This window comes from Macaca mulatta, chromosome 1, assembly GCF_049350105.2.
Source record: "Macaca mulatta isolate MMU2019108-1 chromosome 1, T2T-MMU8v2.0, whole genome shotgun sequence".
Lineage (NCBI taxonomy): Eukaryota > Metazoa > Chordata > Mammalia > Primates > Cercopithecidae > Macaca > Macaca mulatta.
Genome location: NC_133406.1, coordinates 151,834,658 through 151,857,105, shown reverse-complemented (window position 1 = coordinate 151,857,105; position 22,448 = coordinate 151,834,658). Strand labels below are relative to the sequence as shown.

At 35.4% G+C, this 22,448-nt stretch overlaps 1 protein-coding gene across 3 annotated transcripts in view; it reads left to right on the top strand.

The window, feature by feature from the left end:
* PKN2 (protein kinase N2) overlaps window positions 1-22,448 on the top strand; it is a 162,817-nt gene that overhangs the window by 73,908 nt on the left and 66,461 nt on the right. For all 3 annotated transcript variants that reach the window (XM_077953238.1, XM_015144447.3, XM_077953236.1), the window contains 4 exons: window positions 9,803-9,957; window positions 20,189-20,306; window positions 20,955-21,100; window positions 21,196-21,409. In XM_077953238.1, coding sequence (XP_077809364.1) covers window positions 9,803-9,957; window positions 20,189-20,306; window positions 20,955-21,100; window positions 21,196-21,409 — 633 coding nt within the window. The remainder of the gene's footprint in view (window positions 1-9,802; window positions 9,958-20,188; window positions 20,307-20,954; window positions 21,101-21,195; window positions 21,410-22,448) is intronic.

Here is a 22,448-nt window from a genome sequence, read left to right as displayed (position 1 = left end):
AAGAGGAATTTTGCCACCTGTACACAGGGTTGTCCTTTGCATAATACTTGGCAACATATAATATAACTAGTTCCCTGTATTAAGTTCCCTCTGTCCAAAATAACTTGCATAGTTTGTCAACTAGATTCTTCAATGGCAAAACCTTTCTATACTATACAATAAACTTAGAATAATTACATGCTGTTGTTGGCCATGTTCTGTTTATATCGTTTTAGCTTCAATTCCACAAATTAGATCTAAACATTATTGTTCTATATAGTCATTGTTGATTTATAGTTACCCACGTGCTGACCATTTTCTTTGTTCATGCTTCTCAGACATACCTTCTAGAATGATCTTTTCTTGTACTTCCTAAAGTACAGTAGATACTTTAGAAAGACGATTTCCCCTTTATATACAATGCTAAGTTGACATTTATTTTCTTTCAGCACTTAGAAACTATTATTTCGTGGTTGTCTGGATTCTACTCTTGTTGAGGAAACAGCTGCCAGTCTCATGTTTGAAGCCATGTAGATCATCTAGTTTCTATTAAGATATCCTTTGTCTTCAGTGTTCTAGACTTAAAGTATAATGGCATAGATTTCATTTCATTTGATTTGCTTGGGATTTGTTGGGTTTCCTAAATCTGAGATTTATATATTTCATCAATTTATGGGAAATTGTTAGCCTCTGTCCCTTCGATTGTTGTACCTCCTGTTTTCCTTCTACGTAGTTTTTCAGGAACTTTAGATACATATTAATTTCTTCAAATCTATCTCCATTTCTCTAATAGTTTCTTCACCTGTATCAAACTTACTCTTTATCAGATATTGTGTTTCTAATTTTGTTATTACGTATTTTTTTAATGCTAGAGGTTCTATTTTGTTAATCTTGGTAATTTTGATAGTCTCTTGTCCCAGTTGATACCCCTTGCATTTAGCTTTACATATTTAACATACTTATTTCACAGTCTCTATAGGATAAATACAATAAGTGAAATCTTTACAAGGCTAATCCTGTAATTTTTTTCTCATGGTGAATTGTTTTCTGATTGAGATTTGTGATTTGTAATTATGTGCTGGAACTGTCTGTGTTATAATTTGGTGGAATGCAGATTTGCTATATTTTTTTAAAATTTGCCAGTTTTTTATTTATTTTGTTGCCACATAATTGAACACCTACATATTTAGAATTGATGCATATTTCTGATGAATTGAACCTTCTATTATAATGAAATGACTTATCTGTAATCTTTCTGTCTTGAAGTATTTTTTGCCTTAAAGTATCTTTTGTCTGTTATCAATACAGGTTGTGGGTTGAGGTTAGTGATTGTGTGGAATACCTTTCTTCCATTTCCTTACTTTCAGCTTTTCTGTATCATGTTTTAGATATGTTTCTTAAAATAGCATATAGTTGGATTTATTTTATTCATTTGTTTTTACCTAATCTAATAATCTCTTTTACCTGGATCATTTAGCCTATTTAAATGATTGCTGTTACATTTGGGTTTATATTTAGTATCTTATTTTGTGCCTTTAATGTTTCTTTTTCTTTCTTTTCTTGCCATTTTCAGACTATTTTTTAAGAATCAATTATTAAAAGTTTGATTGTTTTGGAAATTGATTCATTTAGATAGTACATCATGCATACTTGTCAAAGGCAGTAGTCTGATTGCTGTTTTTATCTCTTGGACAATTCAAAGGCTTTAGAATGCTTTTATTTACTTATACCCTAGCTTATATTTTACTGTCTTACTAGGTTGGTGCAAAATTAATTGCAGTTTTTGCCATTGTAATTCTATTTTTTAAAAACCCCCTCATGACTTTTTTTATTGGTTTATATGGTGGTCCTTTAAAATCACTCACATCTAAGCCACTTTATCTGTTCTTTGTTATTTCTTTTTTGACCTACCAATTAGAATCACTTTTCTTCTTCCCAGAGTACATCCTTTAGCATTTTTAAATTTTTAATGAGTCTGTGAAAAACTGTTTTCATCTTTGTCTGATAATATTTTTATTTTGTCTTCACTGTTGAAAGATATTTTCATTGGATATATACAACCTTTATTAGTTCATTCTGACACTACTGTAAAGAAATACCCAAGACTGGGTAATTTATGAAGAGCTTTAATTGGCTTATGGTTGCACAGGCTGTACAGGAAGCATGCTGGCATCTGCTAGGCTTCTGGGGAGGCCTCAGAAAACTTTCAATCATGGTGGAAGGCGAAAGGGAAGCAAACACGTCTTACATGGTCAGAGCAGGAGCAAGAGAGAGAGTGGGAGGAGCTACACACTTTTAAAAAACCAGATCTCACTATCGTGAGAACAGCACCAAGGGGATGGTGCTAAACCACTCATTAAAGACCCACACCCATGATCCAGTCATCTCCCACAAGGCCCCACGTTCAATATTGGGGATCCCAGTTTGACATGAGATTGGGGCAGGGACACAGATCCAAACCGTATCACAGTCTAAGGAGGTAGTTGTATCCTTTAACATAAAGAAGCTGTCATTTCACCTTCTTCCACCTTTCAGTGTTGTTGCTGAAAACTGCCATAAATTTAACTGTAATTCCTTTGAAGGTACCCTTTCTCTGACTGCTGTGAACACTTTGTCTTTGATGTTCTGAAGTTTCACCGTGATATGTCCAAGTATGAACTTTTTTTCCCCTATATGTTTGTGCTTGGGGTTGATTGGGTATCCTGAATCTGTGGATTGGCATTTTTATTAGTTCTTAAAAGGTGATAGTCATTATCTCTTTATATATTGTCTTCAAGTCACTATTTTTCTTCTGAAGCACCATAAGATATATTGGAGCTTTTTTTTTCCCCTCTGTGTCTCTTTATGTCTCATTTTTCCTTTCTTTCTCTTTTTAAAAAACTTAGCTATTTTTCAGTATTAATCTGCTATTTTTCTGTGTCTGGTCTGCTGTTAAACTCAGTCATTAAAATAGCTAAGAACACAGCACTCAAGATGCTTGTAGTCTCAGAGGAAAAACAGATGTGAAAACAGATTATAATACTGTGTAGTACACATTTCAATGGAGGGACGAAAGTATACTTTGAAGATATATTAGACTGGAGAATGGTTAGGGAAGGTTTTCTGGAGAAAGTAATGCCTAAACTAACAATAGTATTTAAGAAAGCAATTGCATTTTATTAGAAAGGTTTTGAACACAGAATTTGACAAGGAAAAATAGTAGTGGAGAATTAGCTTGGAGCTAGATAGCATAAGACCTTTAATGCCTAACCGTGAAGTTGGGACTGTATTTGGTAGACATGGCTATTAAAAATATTTTAGTGGAGGAATTAATCTTGTCTACTTTCCATCTTAAAGCACAACAATTTATATTGGCTAAATGTGTGTAAACGTGTGACTTTATGGGCTTATCTCCAGTGCATTGTCTACTGTAACTTACACATGCCTAAAATCTCTTTGATCTAATATGTAAACATTAAAGCAAGTTTATTGAATTTGTATAACATACAGTTTGAATTGTATAATGTTTAGAAGGTTAGAAGCATGCATTATTTCTTATAATACCCCCGAGAAAACTTTTTCAGTAATATTAGCAATATATGTAGCAAATAGAAATTTGTTTTTTGTTGTAATCATGGGGTTTAGTTTCTTTAGCCAGCAAAGTATGTATTTAAGAGCAGATTCACCTCTTTTTAAATGTAAAGGCAGTTGTTAAGAGTAGAAAAATGATAACCATTTTATAAAGTTTTTAATTTTTTTTTTTGAATGGTGAGAGTATTAATGGGGAGTATGAAGTTCTAATTATCCTTGTTTTAAAATATGTTTCACTATGAGAAGAAGAGTTTAAGAAATATACTGGCAACTGTATGTTTTATCGTGCTCAAATTTACTATAAAGTACAAGGAAGAAAATTGGAGAGAAGAAAGGTAGCGTGTAGGAAAGCAGGTTCAAGGGGAAAATAGATGAAATCCAAGGGTGAGGACAGTGTTACTCTGATTTCTAAATGGGAAAAATAGTGAACTTTATAAAGTTTACTTCATATAAGACATATTTAAGGTTAAATTTCTGCCTTGGTGTACACTTTTGTGACCTTTGCAAATAAATTCTCTAAGTTTCAGATTTTTTATTTTTTTATTTTTTTGAGACGGAGTCTTGCTCTGTCATCCAGGCTGGAGTGCAGTGGCGCGCGATCTCCGCTCACTGCAAGCTCCGCCTCCCGGGTTCACGCCATTCTCCCGCCTCAGCCTCCAAGTAGCTGGGACTACAGGCGCCCGCCACCACGCCCGGCTAATTTTTTTTTGTATTTTTAGTAGAGACGGGGTTTCACCGTGTTAGCCAGGATGGTCTCGATCTCCTGACCTCATGATCCGCCCGTCTCAGCCTCCCAAAGTGCTGGGATTACAGGCGTGACCCACCCCGCCCGACCCAGATTTTTTTATTTGTAAAATGAAGTTATATTGCAAACCTTTATGAGTTCTTGGGAAGATTAAATGAGCAGAAATACTGGCTACTTAGCTGAGCCCTGACTTGTAATATTACTGAGCCCTTATTACATTTTAAGCGTCAACCTAAGCACTATATAGGCTTTGTTTTTACAGTAATCCTCAATTTGTGGCTAAGGAAACTGTAGCACAGAGATGTTAAGTAAGTATATAATCAAGACCATACCAATGAGTAGCAACCACAGGATTTTAACCCAGGCGTTCTGACCTCAGAGCCCTGGTTCTTAACCATTTTCTCATTTCTTATATTCCTGTAATCATTATTAAAACTGAGGATATACTTTTCCTTAAGAACAGTGTTATGTAGTATTTTTACAAATTCACAGACTATCAGATCAATGGATATATCTTTTTTTTTTTTTTTTGAGACGGAGTCTTGCTCTGTCACCAGGCTGGAGTGCAGTGGCGCAATCTCGGCTAACAGTAACCTCTGCCTCCTGGGTTCAAGCGATTTGCCTGCTCAGCTTCCTGAATAGCCGGGACTACAGACGTGCACCACCATGCCCACCTAATTTTTGTATTTTTAGTGGAGACGGGGTTTCAGCATGGATGGTCTTGATCTCTTGACCTCGTGATCCACCTGCCTTGGCCTCCCAAAATGCTGGGATTACAGACATAAACCACCGTGCCCAGCCGAATATTTCAATATCTTAGTACAACCTGCTGTAATGTTTAAGAGTCTATTATATAGTATCTCTAACAAATTGTAATCTGTCTTTTGTATAAGTGCTTCCAGGGACGAGACTTTATTACATTTTAAGACAAGCCATTTTATTGTTAGATAACCCAAAACATAAGGAATTTATGTTGTGACAAAAATTTTGCCCTTACTACCTTTTTACTCATTGGTTCTAATTCTCTGTCTTGTGGGGAAGTAGTAAGTGGACAGCTTTCATAGACAAATATTTAAATGTTTAGACAGGAATCATTTTTCCTTCTCATCCTAGGCTAAACACACAATCAACTGTTTTACAGACAACACATTTTCATACTCAACTAAGGGCCTTCTATTCTGAATGCATTCCAGTTCTGTAAAAAATGTGCTTACTATAAGCTATCTTTATATACCAAATTCTGTGTAATTTACACTTCTTACAAGATTCTGATATCATTTATACAAAAAGAAGAAAATTAAAATGTTCCCAGATCTGTTCAGTCATTGTTATAATGTGTAGTTCATTTATGGACTCAACAGAGATACTCTTTCTACGGTGGGTACTGCTGGTTAATATTTATTGCATATTTACTATGTACCACACCTGTTTCTAAGCTCTGTACATATAATTTATTTAATCTTCACTATAATCTTGTGAGGTACATGCTGTTTTCACTATTTAACACATGAAGAAAATAAGGCACAGAACTGTGAAGTACCTTACCCTATATTACATGGTTTGTACTGAATCTCAGTATCAAAACTGAGACTCAAACCTGGGCAGTCTTAACCACTATACTAGATATATACTAAGTTGCTCTTTTGTGATTTGATTTGAAAACTTACCTACATTTTATATCAGTTTTTTTGGGCAGCCCATTTGTAATTTGGGGACTTCAGTTAGAACAGAAACCTTTTCTGAATTAATTGTGTGGCTTTGCCTGTTTCCTGATGTATAAAGTATGGATAATATCTGTCTCAAAAGGTTATTCTAAGGATTTATATGCACACATACACGTGTTCGGGCAGATATCGTTAAAGCACTATTATTTTACATCCTAGCCTAGTATCTCATTTATTTATTTATTTATTTATTTATCTATTTATTTTAGAAACAGCATCTGACTTGGTTGCCCAGGCTGGTCTCAGACTCCTGGCCTTAAGTGATTCTGCTGCCTCAGCCTTAATATCTATATTTTTATATTAATAAATTATAATTGCATGTGTTTGAATTAGTGATTTTTTAAAGGGAATATAAAACTTAATATGAAATACATTCATTAAAATGGTTAGTCACACCATCTTATATTGTAGAGGAGTGAAGGGAACCTTGAAGCACAAAGGTAAAGTAACTTGGAGCTTAGGCAGTTTTCCAGTGATGACCAAGTTACTTATCACCCAGAACAGGGTAGTACCCTAGTCTTCTAGCTTTTTTAGAAGTAAAGGGACCTAGTGTGGATAAAAATACAAATACTAAATTTAAAATATGAAGAATTTTGATTGAAGGTAAGTGTTCCAACCGGCCGGGCGCATACCTGTAATCCCAGCACTTTGGGAGGCTGAGGCAGGTGGATTATGAGGTCAGAAGTTCAAGACCAGCCTGGCCAAGATGGTGAAACCCTGTCTCTACTAAAAATACAAAAAATTAGCCAGGCATGGTGGCAGGCGCCTGTAATACTAGCTACTCGAGAGGCTGAGGCAGAGAATTGCTTGCATCCAGGAGGCGGAGGTTGCAGTGAGCCGAGATCACACCACTGCACTACAACCTGGGCGACAGAGTGAGACTGTCTCAAAAAAAAAAAAAAAAAAAAAAAAAAAAGAAGTGTTTCAATAATAATGGATTATCCAGAATAAGATGGTTCTTTTTGAAGTTTTATTTGTTTTTGCAAAATGAAAATTATTTACTTGGAAAATTATAATTTTCAAAATCTGCAGGCATTGATTTTTTATGCATTAATAGTTCCCATTTTTATTTTATTCTAGGACAAATTTATTTCCATGAAGCTCATCTTTAAATGGCACATGTTTTGAATTTTTAGGGACTTTACTAACACAGAGATTTTGAAAATATTCCCATTCCTAAAATCATAGAAATCTGTAAAGCAACATATTATGCTTTTTTTTTTTTAACTTTTATTTTAAGTTTAAGGGTACCCGTGAAGATTTGTTATATAAGTAAACTTGTGTCTTGGGGGTTTATTATACAGATTATTTTGTCACTCAGATATTAAGCCTAGTACTCAATAGTTGTTTTTCATGTTCCTCTCCCTCCTCCCACCCTCCACACTCCAATAGGCCTCAGTGTCTGTTGTTCTCCTCTATGTGTCCATGTGTTCTCATCATTTAGCTCCCACTTATAAGAAAGAACATGTGGTATTTGGTTTTGTGTTCCTGCATTAGTTTGCTAAGGATAATGGCCTCTAGCTCCATCCATGTTCCTGCAGAGGACATGATCTCTCTCTCTCTCTTTTTTTTTAATGGCTATATAGTAGTCCATGGTGTGTGTGTGTGTGTGTGTGTGTGTGTGTGTGTGTGTGTGTTTATATATATACACACACACACATTTTCTTTATTCAGTCTGTCATTGCTGGGCATTTAGGTTGATTCCATGTCTTTGCTACAATGAATATACACATGTATGTATCCTTATGATAGAACCATTTATATTGCTTTGGGTATATACCCACTAACGGGATTGCTGGGTCGAATGGTATTTCTGTCTTTGGTCTTTGCAGAATCTCCACACTGTCTTCCACAACAGTTGAACTAACTTACACTCCCACAAACAGTGTATAAGCATTGCTTTTTCTCTGCATCCTCAGTAGCCTCTGTAATTTTTTGACTTTTTAATAATAGCCATTCTGAGCCGGGTACAGTGGCTCACGTCTGTAATCCCAGCACTTTGGGAGGCCGCGGCAGGCAGATCAAGAGGTCAGGAGTTCGAGAGCAGCCTGACCAACATGGTGAAACACCGCCTATACTAAAAATACAAAAATAAGCCCGACATGATGGCGTACGCCTGTAATCCCAGCTACTCAGGAGGCTGAGGCAGGAGAATGGCTTGAACCTGGGAGGCAGAGGTTGCAGTGAGCCAAGATGGCGCCACTGCACTCCAGCCTGAGTGACAGAGCAAGACGCCGTCTCAAAAAAAGAAAACAAAAAAAGCCATTCTGACTGGTGTGAGATAGTATCTCATTGTGATTTTGATTTGCATTTCTCTAATGATCAGTGATGTTGAGCTTTTTTTAATGTGCGTGTTGGCCACATGTATGTCTTTTCAAAAGTATCTGTTCATATCCTTTGCCCACTTTTCAGTGTGGTTATTTTTTCCTTGTTAAGTTCATCATGGATGCTGATGTTAGACCTTTGTCAAATGTGTAGTTTGTGCAAATACTTTTTCTCCCATTCTGTAGGTTGTCTCTTTACTCTGTTGATAGTTTCTTTTGCTGTGTAGAACCTCTTTAATTTAATTAGATCCCGTTTGTCAATTTTTGCTTTTGTTGCAATTGCTTCAGAGAATATTATGAACACCTCTATGCATATAAACTAGAAAATCTAGAAGAAATGGATGAATTCCTGGACACATACACCCTCCCAAGACTGAGCCAGGAAGAAATAGAACCCTTGAACTGACTAAAAACAAGTTCCAAAACTGAATAACCTACCGACCAAAAAAGCCCAGAACCAGATGGATTCATAAACAAATTCTACCAGATGTGCAAATAAGAGCTGGTACCATTTCACAGAAACTATCCAAGAAAATTGAGAAGGGACTCCTCCCTAACTTATTCTGCGAAGTTTTGTTTTTGTTTTTTAAATAGAAGCAACACAGTATCCTTTATGAGAGGCTATGAACTTGAATTTTTCATCCCTCTGTAACCTCCTTCTGCCCTGCATCAATTTGATATTGATGGATCAATATTTTTGAAGCATTGCTACACTGTAGATAACCTTAGTTCTCTTTAAAAAGAATTACCTTAATTGAATTTGTATCATGTTTGAATATGCTTTATTCTCCAGCTAATGAGGTTATAGTAGGAAATTTAGTTTAATTATTGAATAAACTAGTCAAGTTGATTTAAAAATAATAGTGTTGGCCGGGCGCGGTGGCTCACGCCTGTAATCCCAGCACTTTGGGAGGCCGAGACGGGCGGATCACAAAGTCAGGAGATCGAGACCATCCTGGCTAACACGGTGAAGCCCCGTCTCTACTAAAAAAATACAAAAATTAGCCGGGCGTGGTGGCAGGCACCTGTAGTCCCAGCTATACAGGAGGCTGAGGCAGGAGAATGGCTTGAACCTGGGAGGCGGAGCTTGCAGTGAGTGGAGATGGCGCCACTGCACTCCAGCCTGGGCAACACAGCGAGACTCCATCTCAAAAAAAATAATAATAATAATAATGGTGTTGGAGAAACCATGGACAATCTTCTAACTGAGTTTCAGACTTAATATAATCACTTTTATGTTTTAAGTGGAATCTACCCTGGGAAGTAGTCTTGCAACTCAAATACTTTTTTTTTTTTTTTTGCATGAATTGGTTGAATTCATGGATTGTCTATAAGCATAAGGAGATTTCATTTAGGCTCATCTCAAAGTTTGAAAAATGCTGTTTATTTGAAAAATATTAACTTCCAATTTTAAGCAGCATTCATTCTAATAAGTAATTTTAACAATATTTTATTTACAGATTGCCCAAGGACTCCAGATACTCCAAATAGTGACCCTCGTTGTTCTACTAGCAACAATAGATTAAAGGCTCTACAAAAACAATTGGATATAGAACTTAAAGTAAAACAAGGTGCAGAGAATATGATACAGATGTATTCAAATGGATCTTCAAAGGTAAGTGTAGTAAATAAATGTAACTACTTAGTCATTATTTGCAGATTCCATAGTTATAAATTTATCTACTCAATAAAATTTATTTGTAACTTCAACATCAGTACTGGTGGCATGGCACTTTGGCAGTCATTTGTGTACATGCCTGGAGCGGGGGAAATTTGAATTATCTGACATGCTTATTTCCAGCTGAGGTCTAACAAGGTGATTTTGCCTTCTTAAGCTATGGTACACTAAAAAGTATCCTTTTTGAGATCTGTTTAGTGCTGTGTTTGTCACATTTTTGTGCTTTTAATTGGTAATTTCACTGTTTAAACACTATATTATGACATCTGAGATCATTTTTACCTCAAAATTTGAAAGAGTAAATAAAAGAATTTGGAAACATGTTTTGTTTCGTGGGTTTTTTTTTTTAAGGTAACATTTTAAAAATTGTTTATTCCTACCAAGACCTAGTTAATCAAAAATTTGACCTTATGGGTAGAGGATACACAGAGCTTTCCATATCTGCAAGTTTTCTGTAAATCTAAAATTATTTAAAAAGAAATTATCTTTAAAAATTTAGTCTATAATGAGTTTTCCACATTATAGACCACTCTCCCAAGTTTTCGGGAGAGGGCAAATGAAAAGATGGTACATTTTGGCATCATCAATAATTGCTTGGCCTAGACCTGTGCATTCTTGGGAATCTGGTATGGGCATATAACTCCTAACTGAAAATCAGTGTTATGTGGAGCAATTCTTAGTAATAAGAACATGTCCTTGTTATTAGGTATAATGCAGCCAAAAAAAAAAAAAAAAAAAAAGAAATTGTTGTGAGCCACTGAACCAGATTATCCTCAAGGTTCTCTTCAGCCTAAGGTTCTATAGTTTTAATAATTTCCAAAAATTCTAAGAAGGATATAAAATTATAAAATATACCTTTTTACTTTCAACTCATGTATTTTAAATATTTTTATCTCTGCAAATCAGTTTTTTATATTTTAATAGATATTTTAAAAATAATTTCATAATAAAAGTTCTTATGTATTTTGTTTGTTTCAGTTTAAAAATAATTTGAAATCAGAGGGAAATTTTTTTTTCTTAGTCGTGCATCCTAGCTATTCACCCCAAATGAAATTTGAGGCTAAGCCTGGTGGCTCACACCTGTATACGTAGCACTCTGGGAGGCTGAGGCAGGAGGATTCCTTGAGGCCAGGAGTTTGAAACCAGCCTGGTCAATATAGCAAGACCCTGTCTCAAAAAAAAAAAAAAAATTGTTTAAAGAGAAAGAAAAAAAGACATTAGGGAAGATATCAAAAAGAAAGAAATGTGTACTTTTCATAAAAAATGTTTTAACGTTAATTATGAGCATTAGATTTTATGTTCAAAAGAATTTTTTGTTACTTTTAGAGAAAGGTATTTGTTCCTATTTACTTATGTGATATTTGATAGGATATTATTTCACTAACTTTGAACATTTCTTATTGGATGATAGAGTTATTGTTTGTGCTGTTATTTTTAGCACTGACATTTAGTTTTAGGGATTTTATATTTTTATAAAATGTTATTTTGACCTTTTTTTTTCTTTGTTCCTGGAACTGCGATTTTAGCACATTATGCTGAGCATTTTCAAATTAACCCAGCTACTACCTTTGGAGTAAAGTTTTTAAATCTGGGGTGGAGGGATTAGTTTGAGGGGTTTATGAACCCTTTGAAGTTATAGGAAAAGCAAGTGTCTGTGTTGATAGTTGTATGGATGAAAGGGCTGTAGGTTACACCTTATTCTCAAAGTGGTATTTAATCCACAAAAGATTACTAACCACTGCTCTAAGTTGAACAGTTATGGACATATTAAAAGTAAAACAAATAGATAACCTAAAACAACCACAGATCCAAAGTGAACAAGGCTGTGAGCATCCTGTTAAAACAGATATGTCAATTTTGCATAGGTTTTTATTTTGAATTAGATTTATTAATTTGAGAGGGACTCAAATGGATGTCCAAAGCCCATTTGCAACTACTATTGTCTCTGAGATAGGCCTGCCAGTTATTTCTGTCTAGATTCCACCTTAACTGTTTTTATTTTTCATCTTTAAACTTCTCAAAGGGTCAGAGTACATCGTTTTAGATTAGGGAAAATTATAAATTTTAATTATGTGGAATATTAATTTATTCACTAAGGATTTAGTTAAAAGTTTGATAGCCATTATGCTAGGCTGTGGGGTATAAGTGTAATAAAGATGGTCCTTATTACATACTAGGTACTCAATAGATAATATCCTGCTTTTAAGAGACCCGCTATCTTAAAACGAGATATATCGTGTGTGAATAGTTACAGTGTGTAACAGTGATTTGTTTGACTGACTTTGGAAGCACAATGGAGAATAATCATTTAACTGCCAGAATGAAATCTTTTAAGTTTTAGTATGATATTTGAAGGATGATTTGGCATTTAATAAAAAATTACTTTTTAGGGATGGTGGTGTGGTTGAATGCAGTATATACACAGTAAGGAACTGTGAAATAGCCTGGCTTATTCTAAGGAATGAAAGTGATTTGGTGTGGCTGTAGCACAAGTTCTTAGCATATTTCTTACCTAACATATCTGAGGGTAGCTAAAATGTACTTCTGATATTAAGAGTTGTCAACTCTAGCAGTCGTTTTCAATTAAAAGCCATAGGGAAACAAATCTGAATCTCCAGAAAGACATTCATTTTGTTTGGGAAAAGTCCTCCAGGTGATTCCATTAGGGCTTCTTTCCCTTCCCCACCAGTGGAGTTTTAAGTGGGTGAGGCATAGTGAGAGATATAACAAAACTGAAAGAAAAGCCAGGTTATATGGTAGTTTGCACAGAATTAAGCAGTTGTGATTATCTTACAAGATAGATGGAGCTGCTGAAAGCAGGGAGCTCCTTTTAGCAGGGAAAATACACAATCAGATTTCAAGTTTAGAAATTTCACATCCATCCGGTCAGGTGTGGTGGCTCACGCCTGTAATCCCAGCACTTTGGGAGGCCAAGGTGGGCGGATCACCCAAGGTTGGGAGTTAGAGAACAGCCTGACTAACATGGATAAAGAAACCCTGTCTCTACTAAAAATACAAAATTAACTGGGCATGGTGTTGCATGCCTGTAATCCTGCTACTTGGGAGGCTGAGGCAAGAGAATCACTTGAACCTGGGAGGTGGAGGTTGTGGTGAGCCGAGATCACGCCATTGCACTCCAGCCTGGGCAACGACAAAAGGAAAACTCCATCTCAAAAAAAAAAAAAAAGTTCACATCCATCCTCCTCAGACTTAAAGAATTAATTAAAGAAGGTCTTATATGCAGGCAGTAAGTTTAAGTAGTGTTTTGCAGTAGTACAGGTTAAATAGCTTCCTTTCTCTTGTAACAGCAGTGAAAACAGTGAAGATAAGAGTCATACTTTTGGTATCTTAGATATGAGGAAGGAGGCAGAGTCAAAGATTGTTCTTAGATTGGTTATGTGGATAGACTGATAAATTATGGTGCCCTTCACAATGACAGAGAATTCATGAGGGGGAGCAAATTTAGGGACAGGGATGATTAATTCAGTTTGGCAGTAAAAATTGTCAGCAGGACTCTGGTTATGGGATTCTACATGATTAAATTATTACCCTTGTGCATGTTATGATCGGAGCTGTCCTTTTTAAATTTGTCAGATATTTTCACCCTCCTGCTTCAGAACCCTCCAGTGGTTTTCCCTCATACTTAAAATCCAAAATTCTTATTCTGACTCTGAAAACCTATAGCTTCTGATCTCATCTTCTAAAACACCTTCATCTCTCATTACTCTCTAGCTACACTAGCTTCTTTTCTATCCCTTAAACATAGCAAGCACACTCTTACCTCAGGGCTTTTGCACTTGCTATATCTTTGCCTAGGTATCTGTTCTCCCAAGTACTTTTGTGGCTTTCTCCCTTCATTAAGTCATCTACTTGGATGCTACCACCTCAGCAAGCTCTTCACTACTTATCCTAAGATAAATAGCAACCTCTGTCTCTTCTTATACCTTTATTGCATTACCACTACCTTAAATTACAATTTATGTGATCAGTTTCTTTACCATCAGTTTTCAGCATTAGAAAATAAATTTCATGGCCGGGCGCGGTGGCTCAAGCCTGTAATCCCAGCACTTTGGGAGGCCGAGGCGGGCGGATCACGAGGTCAGGAGATCGAGACCATCCTGGCTAACACGGTGAAACCCCGTCTCTACTAAAAATACGAAAAGAAATTAGCCGGGCCTGGTGGCGGGCGCCTGTAGTCCCAGCTACTCCGGAGGCTGAGGCAGGAGAATGGCGTGAACCCGGGAGGCGGAGCTTGCAGTGAGCCGAGATCGCGCCACTGCACTCCAGCCTGGGCGACAGAGCGAGACTCCGTCTCAAAAAAAAAAAAAAAAAAAAGAAAAGAAAATAAATTTCATGCAGGCAGAGACATTATCTTGGTTATTACCATATCTTCAATACCTAAAACAATACTACATTGAAGTAATTTGCTACAAATACTCAATAAGTATCTGTTAAAACAATTGATACCACTTCACTGCCCATTCCATTTATCTTCCTCTGGCCCATAATTTACACATTGTTCTTTTTCTTATTTCATACTGTGTGTACTGTAATTATTTTCTTATTATCCCTTTTATGACTAACATGTTTTTATTGTCAGCACAAGGATCTGAGAAATGGGATGCAGTTATTTTACCCCGTTACATAAGTAGTTTAGCTTGCCATTTTCTTATTTGGTAGTGTGGCTTTAAGCAGCATCATTGTTTTTTGTTTTTTGTTTTTTTATCCTTTGAAACTATCTCTGGGGGCTTCATGAGATATGTTAAAGACATACCTCCTGTTTTTTGTTGTTGTTGTTTTGAGACAGAGGCTCGCTCTCTCGCCCAGGCCCAAGTGCAGTGGTGCAATCTCAGCTCACTGCTACCTCCCCCTCCCAAATTCAAGCGATTCTCCTCCCTCAGCCTGCCTCCTGTGTACCCGGAATTATAGGCACACACCACTATGCCTGGCTAATTTTTTGTATGGCTAGTAGAGATGGGGTTTCACCATGTTGGCCAGACTGGTCTCGAACTCCTGACCTCAAGTGATCCCCCTGCCTGGCCCTCCCAAAGTGCTGAGATTACAGTCGTGAGCCACCGTGCCCAGCCATGTCTCCTGTTTATAGAATCACTTGAACCTGGGAGTTTTTGAGACTTCATCTCAAAAAAATAATAAATAATAAAAATAAAGACATGTCTCCTGTATATATATTCAGGTGGTAAACCAAGGTATTTATTAAAATTTGGGGTTCTTACCAGCATCTTGCATTGGTTTTAAGTGTTCCCCAATCCTCCACATATGGATATACCAGACTGTCCATCCAGGTCTCCCCAACCGCCAGTCCTCCAGTTTTGTTTGTTTAAGCTTTGAGATCTAATTTAGATAGAAAAAAGTTGCAGATATTTAGTTATACATTTCGATTAATTTGGATGTTTCTATACATATGTATGCATATGTGATACCACCATGACAACCAGGTTACTTCCAAAAGTACCCTTGGGTTCTTTAGTGGAAGTTTGTTTTTGTTTTTTTTGTTGTTGTTGTTGTCGTTGTAAAAGCACTTAACATGAGAAAATCTCCAGTCTTGACATATTCCACACTTATTTATTATAATGACTCGGGAAGCCTTTCTGGATTCCCTCAACTACAATTGATTCCACCTTTTTTTTTTTTTTGAGACAGGGTTTCACTCTGTCACCCAGGCTGGAGTGCAGTGGGGCAGTCTTGGCTCACTGCAGCCTCCACCTCCCAGATTCAAGTGATTCTCGTGCCTCAGCCTCCTGAGTAGCTGGAATTACAAGTGGGCACTACCATGCCTGGCTAATTTTTTGTATTTTTGGTAGAGGCAGGGTTTCACCATGTTGGCCAGGCTGGTCTTGAACTCCTGACCTCATATGATCCGCCCGCCTCAGCCTCCCAAAGTGCTGGGATTACAGGCGTGAGCCACCATCCCTGGCCTGATTCCATATTTCTTGGGAATTTTCTTCAGCTACTTTTAACTTCCTAGTGCATATAATAATCATTTGTATGTCTTCTAGCAAATTATAAGCTTCATCGGGTAACATTCTGATTGATTAATATTTGTATTTTCACTGGTCTGGCATGTAATTTATGGCTTACTTCCTGTATGTTACTTTAACATAAATACATGATGAAAAAATAAGAATGATTGGCCTATTTATTACCTAGATGGTACTAATAAGAACAATGATTGGCTTTTTTGAAAGTTTTCTGTGTGATGTAATGTGTTGTAATGTCCCTCTGTAACTTGCAAAACAAGATGTTATTTTTTTTGTAAAATAAAAAACATATAATTTGAAAATAGTATAAATGTTTAGTTAGTCTTATAATTGTAAAATATTTATTCCAAATATAATTACCAGCATTATAGAGTACCAATTACTAATAGTTCATTACTTTAGTCTATTAGGTTGAGCCATATAAAATTGCTGTTTTTTTAGTTCAAAATCAGTCAGACATTGGCATTTTCATGTAGTTCAACCTCATATATGTAAAAACTTTCCCAAAGTTTTTATCAACATAAGTCAGATTTCTCCAATATGTAAACCAGTTCATATACTCCAGCCTTATCTCTTCCCTTGTACGTATTATGTGCTCAATAAAAATTCCGTTGAATGCCTGAAAACGTAAAACTGATATGTAATAACTATGTATTGCCTGTGATAGATAATATCCAAAGTCCATTTTAAAAGTTTCATCATATGTTGACATCCTGCAGATCCTCCAGAAATTTCTGTGGGAAAATTCACCGATTTTGAAAATAAAATACAAGTGCTGTTTCTTGCTTGTTGAATTGAAATAGTGAAGAAAGGAGTATTTCCAAAGAAGTAAAATGATGGAACTACTGTCATTTTGCATGACAATAAAATAATAAAAGAAGTAGCTTAATTGAAGAGGGTAATATTATATGGTTTACTTAATATTTATACTTTTACATTAGAACTTCAAGACACTTAATCATTATTTTTATTGTCCTAAAAGAGAACATTTTAATGCCAATTATGTGCTAGACAATATAATTTTAGTTTAATGCTAACAAAAGTTTTATATTGAAGAGAATGGTATCACAATTTACATAGTTTATGCAAGAAACCTAAGGCTTTCAGAAAATAGATAATTTGTCCAAGTTTATATATAATAAGATTTGGGCTCAAGTCTGTCTGACTGCAAAGTACGGTTGTCCCATTAAATTATGAGCTTTGGAATACTTTTACTCTAGTCTGATCTCAAAGAAATTCAGTCATGCATTGCATTACAACAGGGATACATTCTGAAAAAAGCATCAGTGAGTGATTTCATCATTGTGTGGATATCATAGAGTGTACTTACACAATTCTAGAAGGTACTAGACTATATGGTATAGCCTATTGCACTTAGGCTGTAGTAACAGCATGTAACTATACTGAATACTGTAGGCAATTGTAACACAATGGTAAGTACTTGTATATCTAAATATATCTAAACATAGGTATATGTATTCCATTGTTGACCTAAATGTCATTATGCAGCAGTCTGGCCAGAAGCTATTTTCTAAATGACTGACTTTGGGAATATGAAAGAAATAGAAGAAAAATTTATAAATTTCGTAAATATGCAATGTTTTTTCCTCCATGGTATATTAACCTGAGTTTGGTATTCAGCAGAGTATATCTCAGCTCACTTTTATTCCCCTTATCTCCAATCTTTTTCTTCTTTATTCAGTGTCAAATAGTGTGTGTTTGATTTATTGAAATAATACTGCCATCATCAAGCGTGTCTCTTGGGTTCTAAGAGACATGAATCTCCGGGAGGATACAGGTTGATTGTGTGCTATTTTATTTCCAAATTAGTACTGATTGCCTTAGTGATTAAAAATAGAGATGCTTAAATAAAATGCAAAGCTTGTCCTTTCTTATGAGTAAGTACTTTCTAACTTGATGTTTAATCAATTTCTGTGTGTATGTGTGTGTGGATACCAGTCTTTAACAACTGATGCAACTCTAAAAACAGGAGGTGGCATTAACTTCTAATATTTCTTTTTATAATTTCTTAGTTTTCTACAGTTGCTGTAACAAAGTATCACTAATTTAGTGGTATAAAACAACAGAAATGTATTATGTTATAATTTTGTAGTTATTTTGTCTGAAGTGAACCTTACTGAGCTTAAATCAAGGTGTTGGCAGGACTGCATTCCCTTCTGGAGGATGTAGGGCAGAATGTTTCCCTGTTTTTTCCAGCTGCTGGACGCTACTCACACTTCTTGGCTCCTGGCTTCTTCTAAGCCAGCAATAGCAGGTCCAGTTTTTCTCACATCACATCACTCTGACCTTTTCTTCCTCCCTTTTCTACATTTAAGGACCCTTGTGATTACATTGGGCCTATCTGGATAATCAAGGACAGTCTCTGTATTTTAAGGTCAAATGATTAACAACATTAATTCTATTTGCTATCTTAAATCTCCTTTGCCATGTAAGGTAACTTACTAACAAGGTTCTGAGGCTTAGGACATTGACATCTTTGAGTAGGTCATTATTTGGCGTACAGTTCCTTCTGTCACTCACATTCAGTGTTACTGGAACTAAGCAATGGTATGCTATTGCATTGGTTCATTTGTGTTACTGTAAAGGAATATCTGAGACTGAGTAATTTGTAAAGAAAAAGGTTTATTTTTGGCTCACGGTACTACAGACTGTACAAGAAGGATGGTGCTGGCATGTGCTTCTGTTGAGGGCCTCAGGAAGCTTACAGTCATGATGGAAGATGAAGGGCAGCCAACATGTCACCTGGTGAGAGGAAGCAAGAGAGAGAGGAGGAAGTACCAGGCTCTTTTGAACGAACAGCTCAACAACCAACGTGAACTCATAGAATGAGAACGTACTCATACTGTGAGGGTGGCACCAAGCAATTCATGAGGGATCTGTCCCTGTGACCCAAATACCTCCCAGTAGGCCTCGATTCAGACACTGAGGACTTACATTTCAAAATGAGATTTGGAGGGACAAACACCAAATCGTATCAGGCATTAACATTATTTCACTTAATTCAGAGCTTTTATTGAAATCTTAAGAAATGACAGAAGTCTATTCTCCAGCTTTATTAAGAAGGTCTCATTTTTTGACATTAAAGTCTTTCTAGGGACCTTTCTCATTTTCACCAGGGTTGACAAATGCTGTTTTCTACCTCTCTCAGCATAATTAACTGGAACACAAATGCTATCTGATTAGGTTTTTATTTTAGGTTTAATCATGGAGGCATTCATTTCATACTATGTTTCTGAATCTTAGAGTTATTGATCATAGTAAAGAAAAATTCTTTATTTTTTGTGTATAGCAAAAATAAGAAAATTACAAATGTGAATTTGGATTTTGATTTTCTAAAAAATAGTAACAAGATTCAAACCTACAGTATCTGTTAGCAGATAAATGCATTGTGCTGTGTGTGTATATATATATGTATATACATAATGAAATATTGTTCAGCCTTGAAAAAGGGAATACTGCCATATATGACAACATGGGTGAGCCCAGAGGACATTATGCAAAGTGAAATAAGCCAGACACAGGAAGAAAAATACTGCATGATCTCACTTCCCTGTGGAATCCAAAAAAAAGAGCTGAATAAATAGAAACACAGTAGAATACAGTTACCAGCAATAGGGAGGAAGAAGAAATGGGGAGAAGTAGGTCAAAAGGTACATATTTAGAGTTAGGTAGGATGAATAAGTCCAGAGATCTAATATATAGCATGAACTACAGTTAATATTATATACCGAAAATATGCTAAGAGAGTAGATTTTAGATACACGTAATACATATACACATGAAAAGGGGTAACCGTAGAAGTAAATTTGTTTGACTGTAATAATCATTTCACTGTGTGTATGCATACCAAAACATCATGTACACTGCAAGTATATGCAATAAAAAATAAATTTTAAAAACACAGCCATAATAAGATTTACTTCTCTCCCAAACTGTCTTAACTAATGGAGTTGTTTTTCACAATTATCACTCTGTAAGTTTGATGGCTCTTTTTTTGTAAATTTATCAATAAGATATATTATAGCGCTAACAGCATTCTTTTAACTGTTTTTCACTTGCTGATACATCACTTGATCTGTTTAGAAGATATGAAAATGTTTCATTTTCCCCTTTATTTGCTTAATTTTTCAAACTTTTTTTTTTAATAGGATCGGAAACTCCATGGTACAGCTCAGCAACTGCTCCAGGATAGCAAGACAAAAATAGAAGTCATACGAATGCAGATTCTTCAGGCAGTCCAGACTAATGAATTGGCTTTTGATAATGGTGATGGAATAAATTGTCCTCCTTCTTATGAGCATAATGGTGCTAAATAATCTTATGTAGGAACAGGGCAGTGGTTCAAAGTTAAGGAGGAGGAAGCATTATTATTACTATCTTTTTTTTTTTAATCTTGAGTTTTAGACTCTTCACTTGGATAGATGCTTTTAGATATTTGGCCCTTATATTTCAAGAAGATATTGACCTAGAATATATCTCTTCATTTAAATAGATTATCAAATACTTACAATCAGTCTCTATTTTTAAAACAATCTGTTACCTGTTTAAGAGTATGATTTTGTTTTCTTTTGTTTTTTTGGTTTTGTTTTATTTATTTATTTTTAATTCCAGAAGAAATCTTTAACAGCTAGTTGCTAAGAGTAGGAGTAGAAACTTTCAGTCTCCCAGTGTTACAATATTTGGATATCTTTCACCTCTAAAATCTTTTTTCCAGATTTGTAATTTTGATGTATAATGAAAAAAATGAAAGACTGAATTTCAGTATCATATCAAATACTTTTATTTCAGTGTTTATTGATGTAAGGACTAAATTACTGTAATGTCACGGGAATTCATTTCTTTTCATGATTTTAATCACTGCAAATTGGAAAGTCAAATAAATGGTGCAATTAAAATTTCTTTTTTCCCTTCTAGCAAAACCTGTGATAAGTCCTCTTGAACTTCGGATGGAAGAATTAAGGCATCATTTTAGGATAGAGTTTGCAGTAGCAGAAGGTGCAAAGAATGTAATGAAATTACTTGGCTCAGGAAAAGTAACAGACAGAAAAGCACTTTCAGAAGTAATTCTAAATAAAATTTTTATTTGATTTAATAAATACATTATTCAAAGTACGTGATTATTTGAGTGACAACAATTGTCTTTTCCCTGTGCAAGGCTCAAGCAAGATTTAATGAATCAAGTCAGAAGTTGGACCTTTTAAAGTATTCATTAGAGCAGAGATTAAATGAACTTCCCAAGAATCATCCCAAAAGCAGTATTATTATTGAAGAACTGTCACTTGTTGCATCACCAACACTAAGTCCACGTCAAAGTATGATATCTACACAAAATCAATATAGTACACTATCCAAACCAGCAGCATTAACAGGTATGTAGTGTATATCCGTTGTTTGTTGTGTATATTTTTGTCTATAACTGGTTCTGATTTAATAATTGAAAAACTTGTGCATAGATTTTTTTCAATTGTGATAAGATACACATAGAATAAAATTTGTTGTATTAACCATTTTAATTTTATTCAATTTGGAAGCATTTAGTATATTCACAATATTGTGTGACCATCACCACTACCTAGTTTCAAAGCATTTGCATCACCCCAAAAGGAAACGCATACCCGTTAAGCAGTCACTCCTCATTCCCCCTTCCTCCCAGCTGCCAGCAACTACTAATTGTCTGTCTCTACAGATTTGTTTATTCTAGATATTTCATATGATAGAAATTATATAATTTGTGACCTTTTTTGCCTGGCTTCTTTTACTTAGCATATTGTTTTCAAGGTGCATTCATGTTATGTATGAGTACTTCACTCACTTTTAATGTCTGAATAGTATTCCACTTGCGGGAATATTCCAAAATTCAAAACTTTTTGTGCACCCAACATGATGCTCATTGGAGCATTTTGGATTTGGGATTTCAGATTTCCAGATTAGGGATGCTTAATCGGTAAGTATAATATAATATAAACATTCCAAAATCTGAGATATTTCTGGTCCCAAGCATTTCGGATAAGGAATACTCAACCTATATACCATATTTGATTGACCTGTTTGTCAGAGCATATGGGTTCTTTCTACCTTTTGACTGTTGTGAGTAGTGTTGCTATGAACATTTATGTGCAGGTTTTTACTTGAACATCTGTTTTCAATTTGGGGGTATATTCCTAGGAGTATAATTGCTAGGTCATATGGTAGCTATATCTAAGATTTTGAGGAACTGTCAAACTGTTCTTCACAGCATTTACATTATTTTATACTTCTAACAGTAATGTATAAAGTGGGTTTCAGTATCTCCAGATCCTCACCAATAGTTATTTTTCTTTCATTCTTCTTTGATCATGTTCTAATAGGTCCATTATTGGAAGTATGGTAATATGTCTAACTATTTCTGTAGAACCGTCTCTGTTTCTC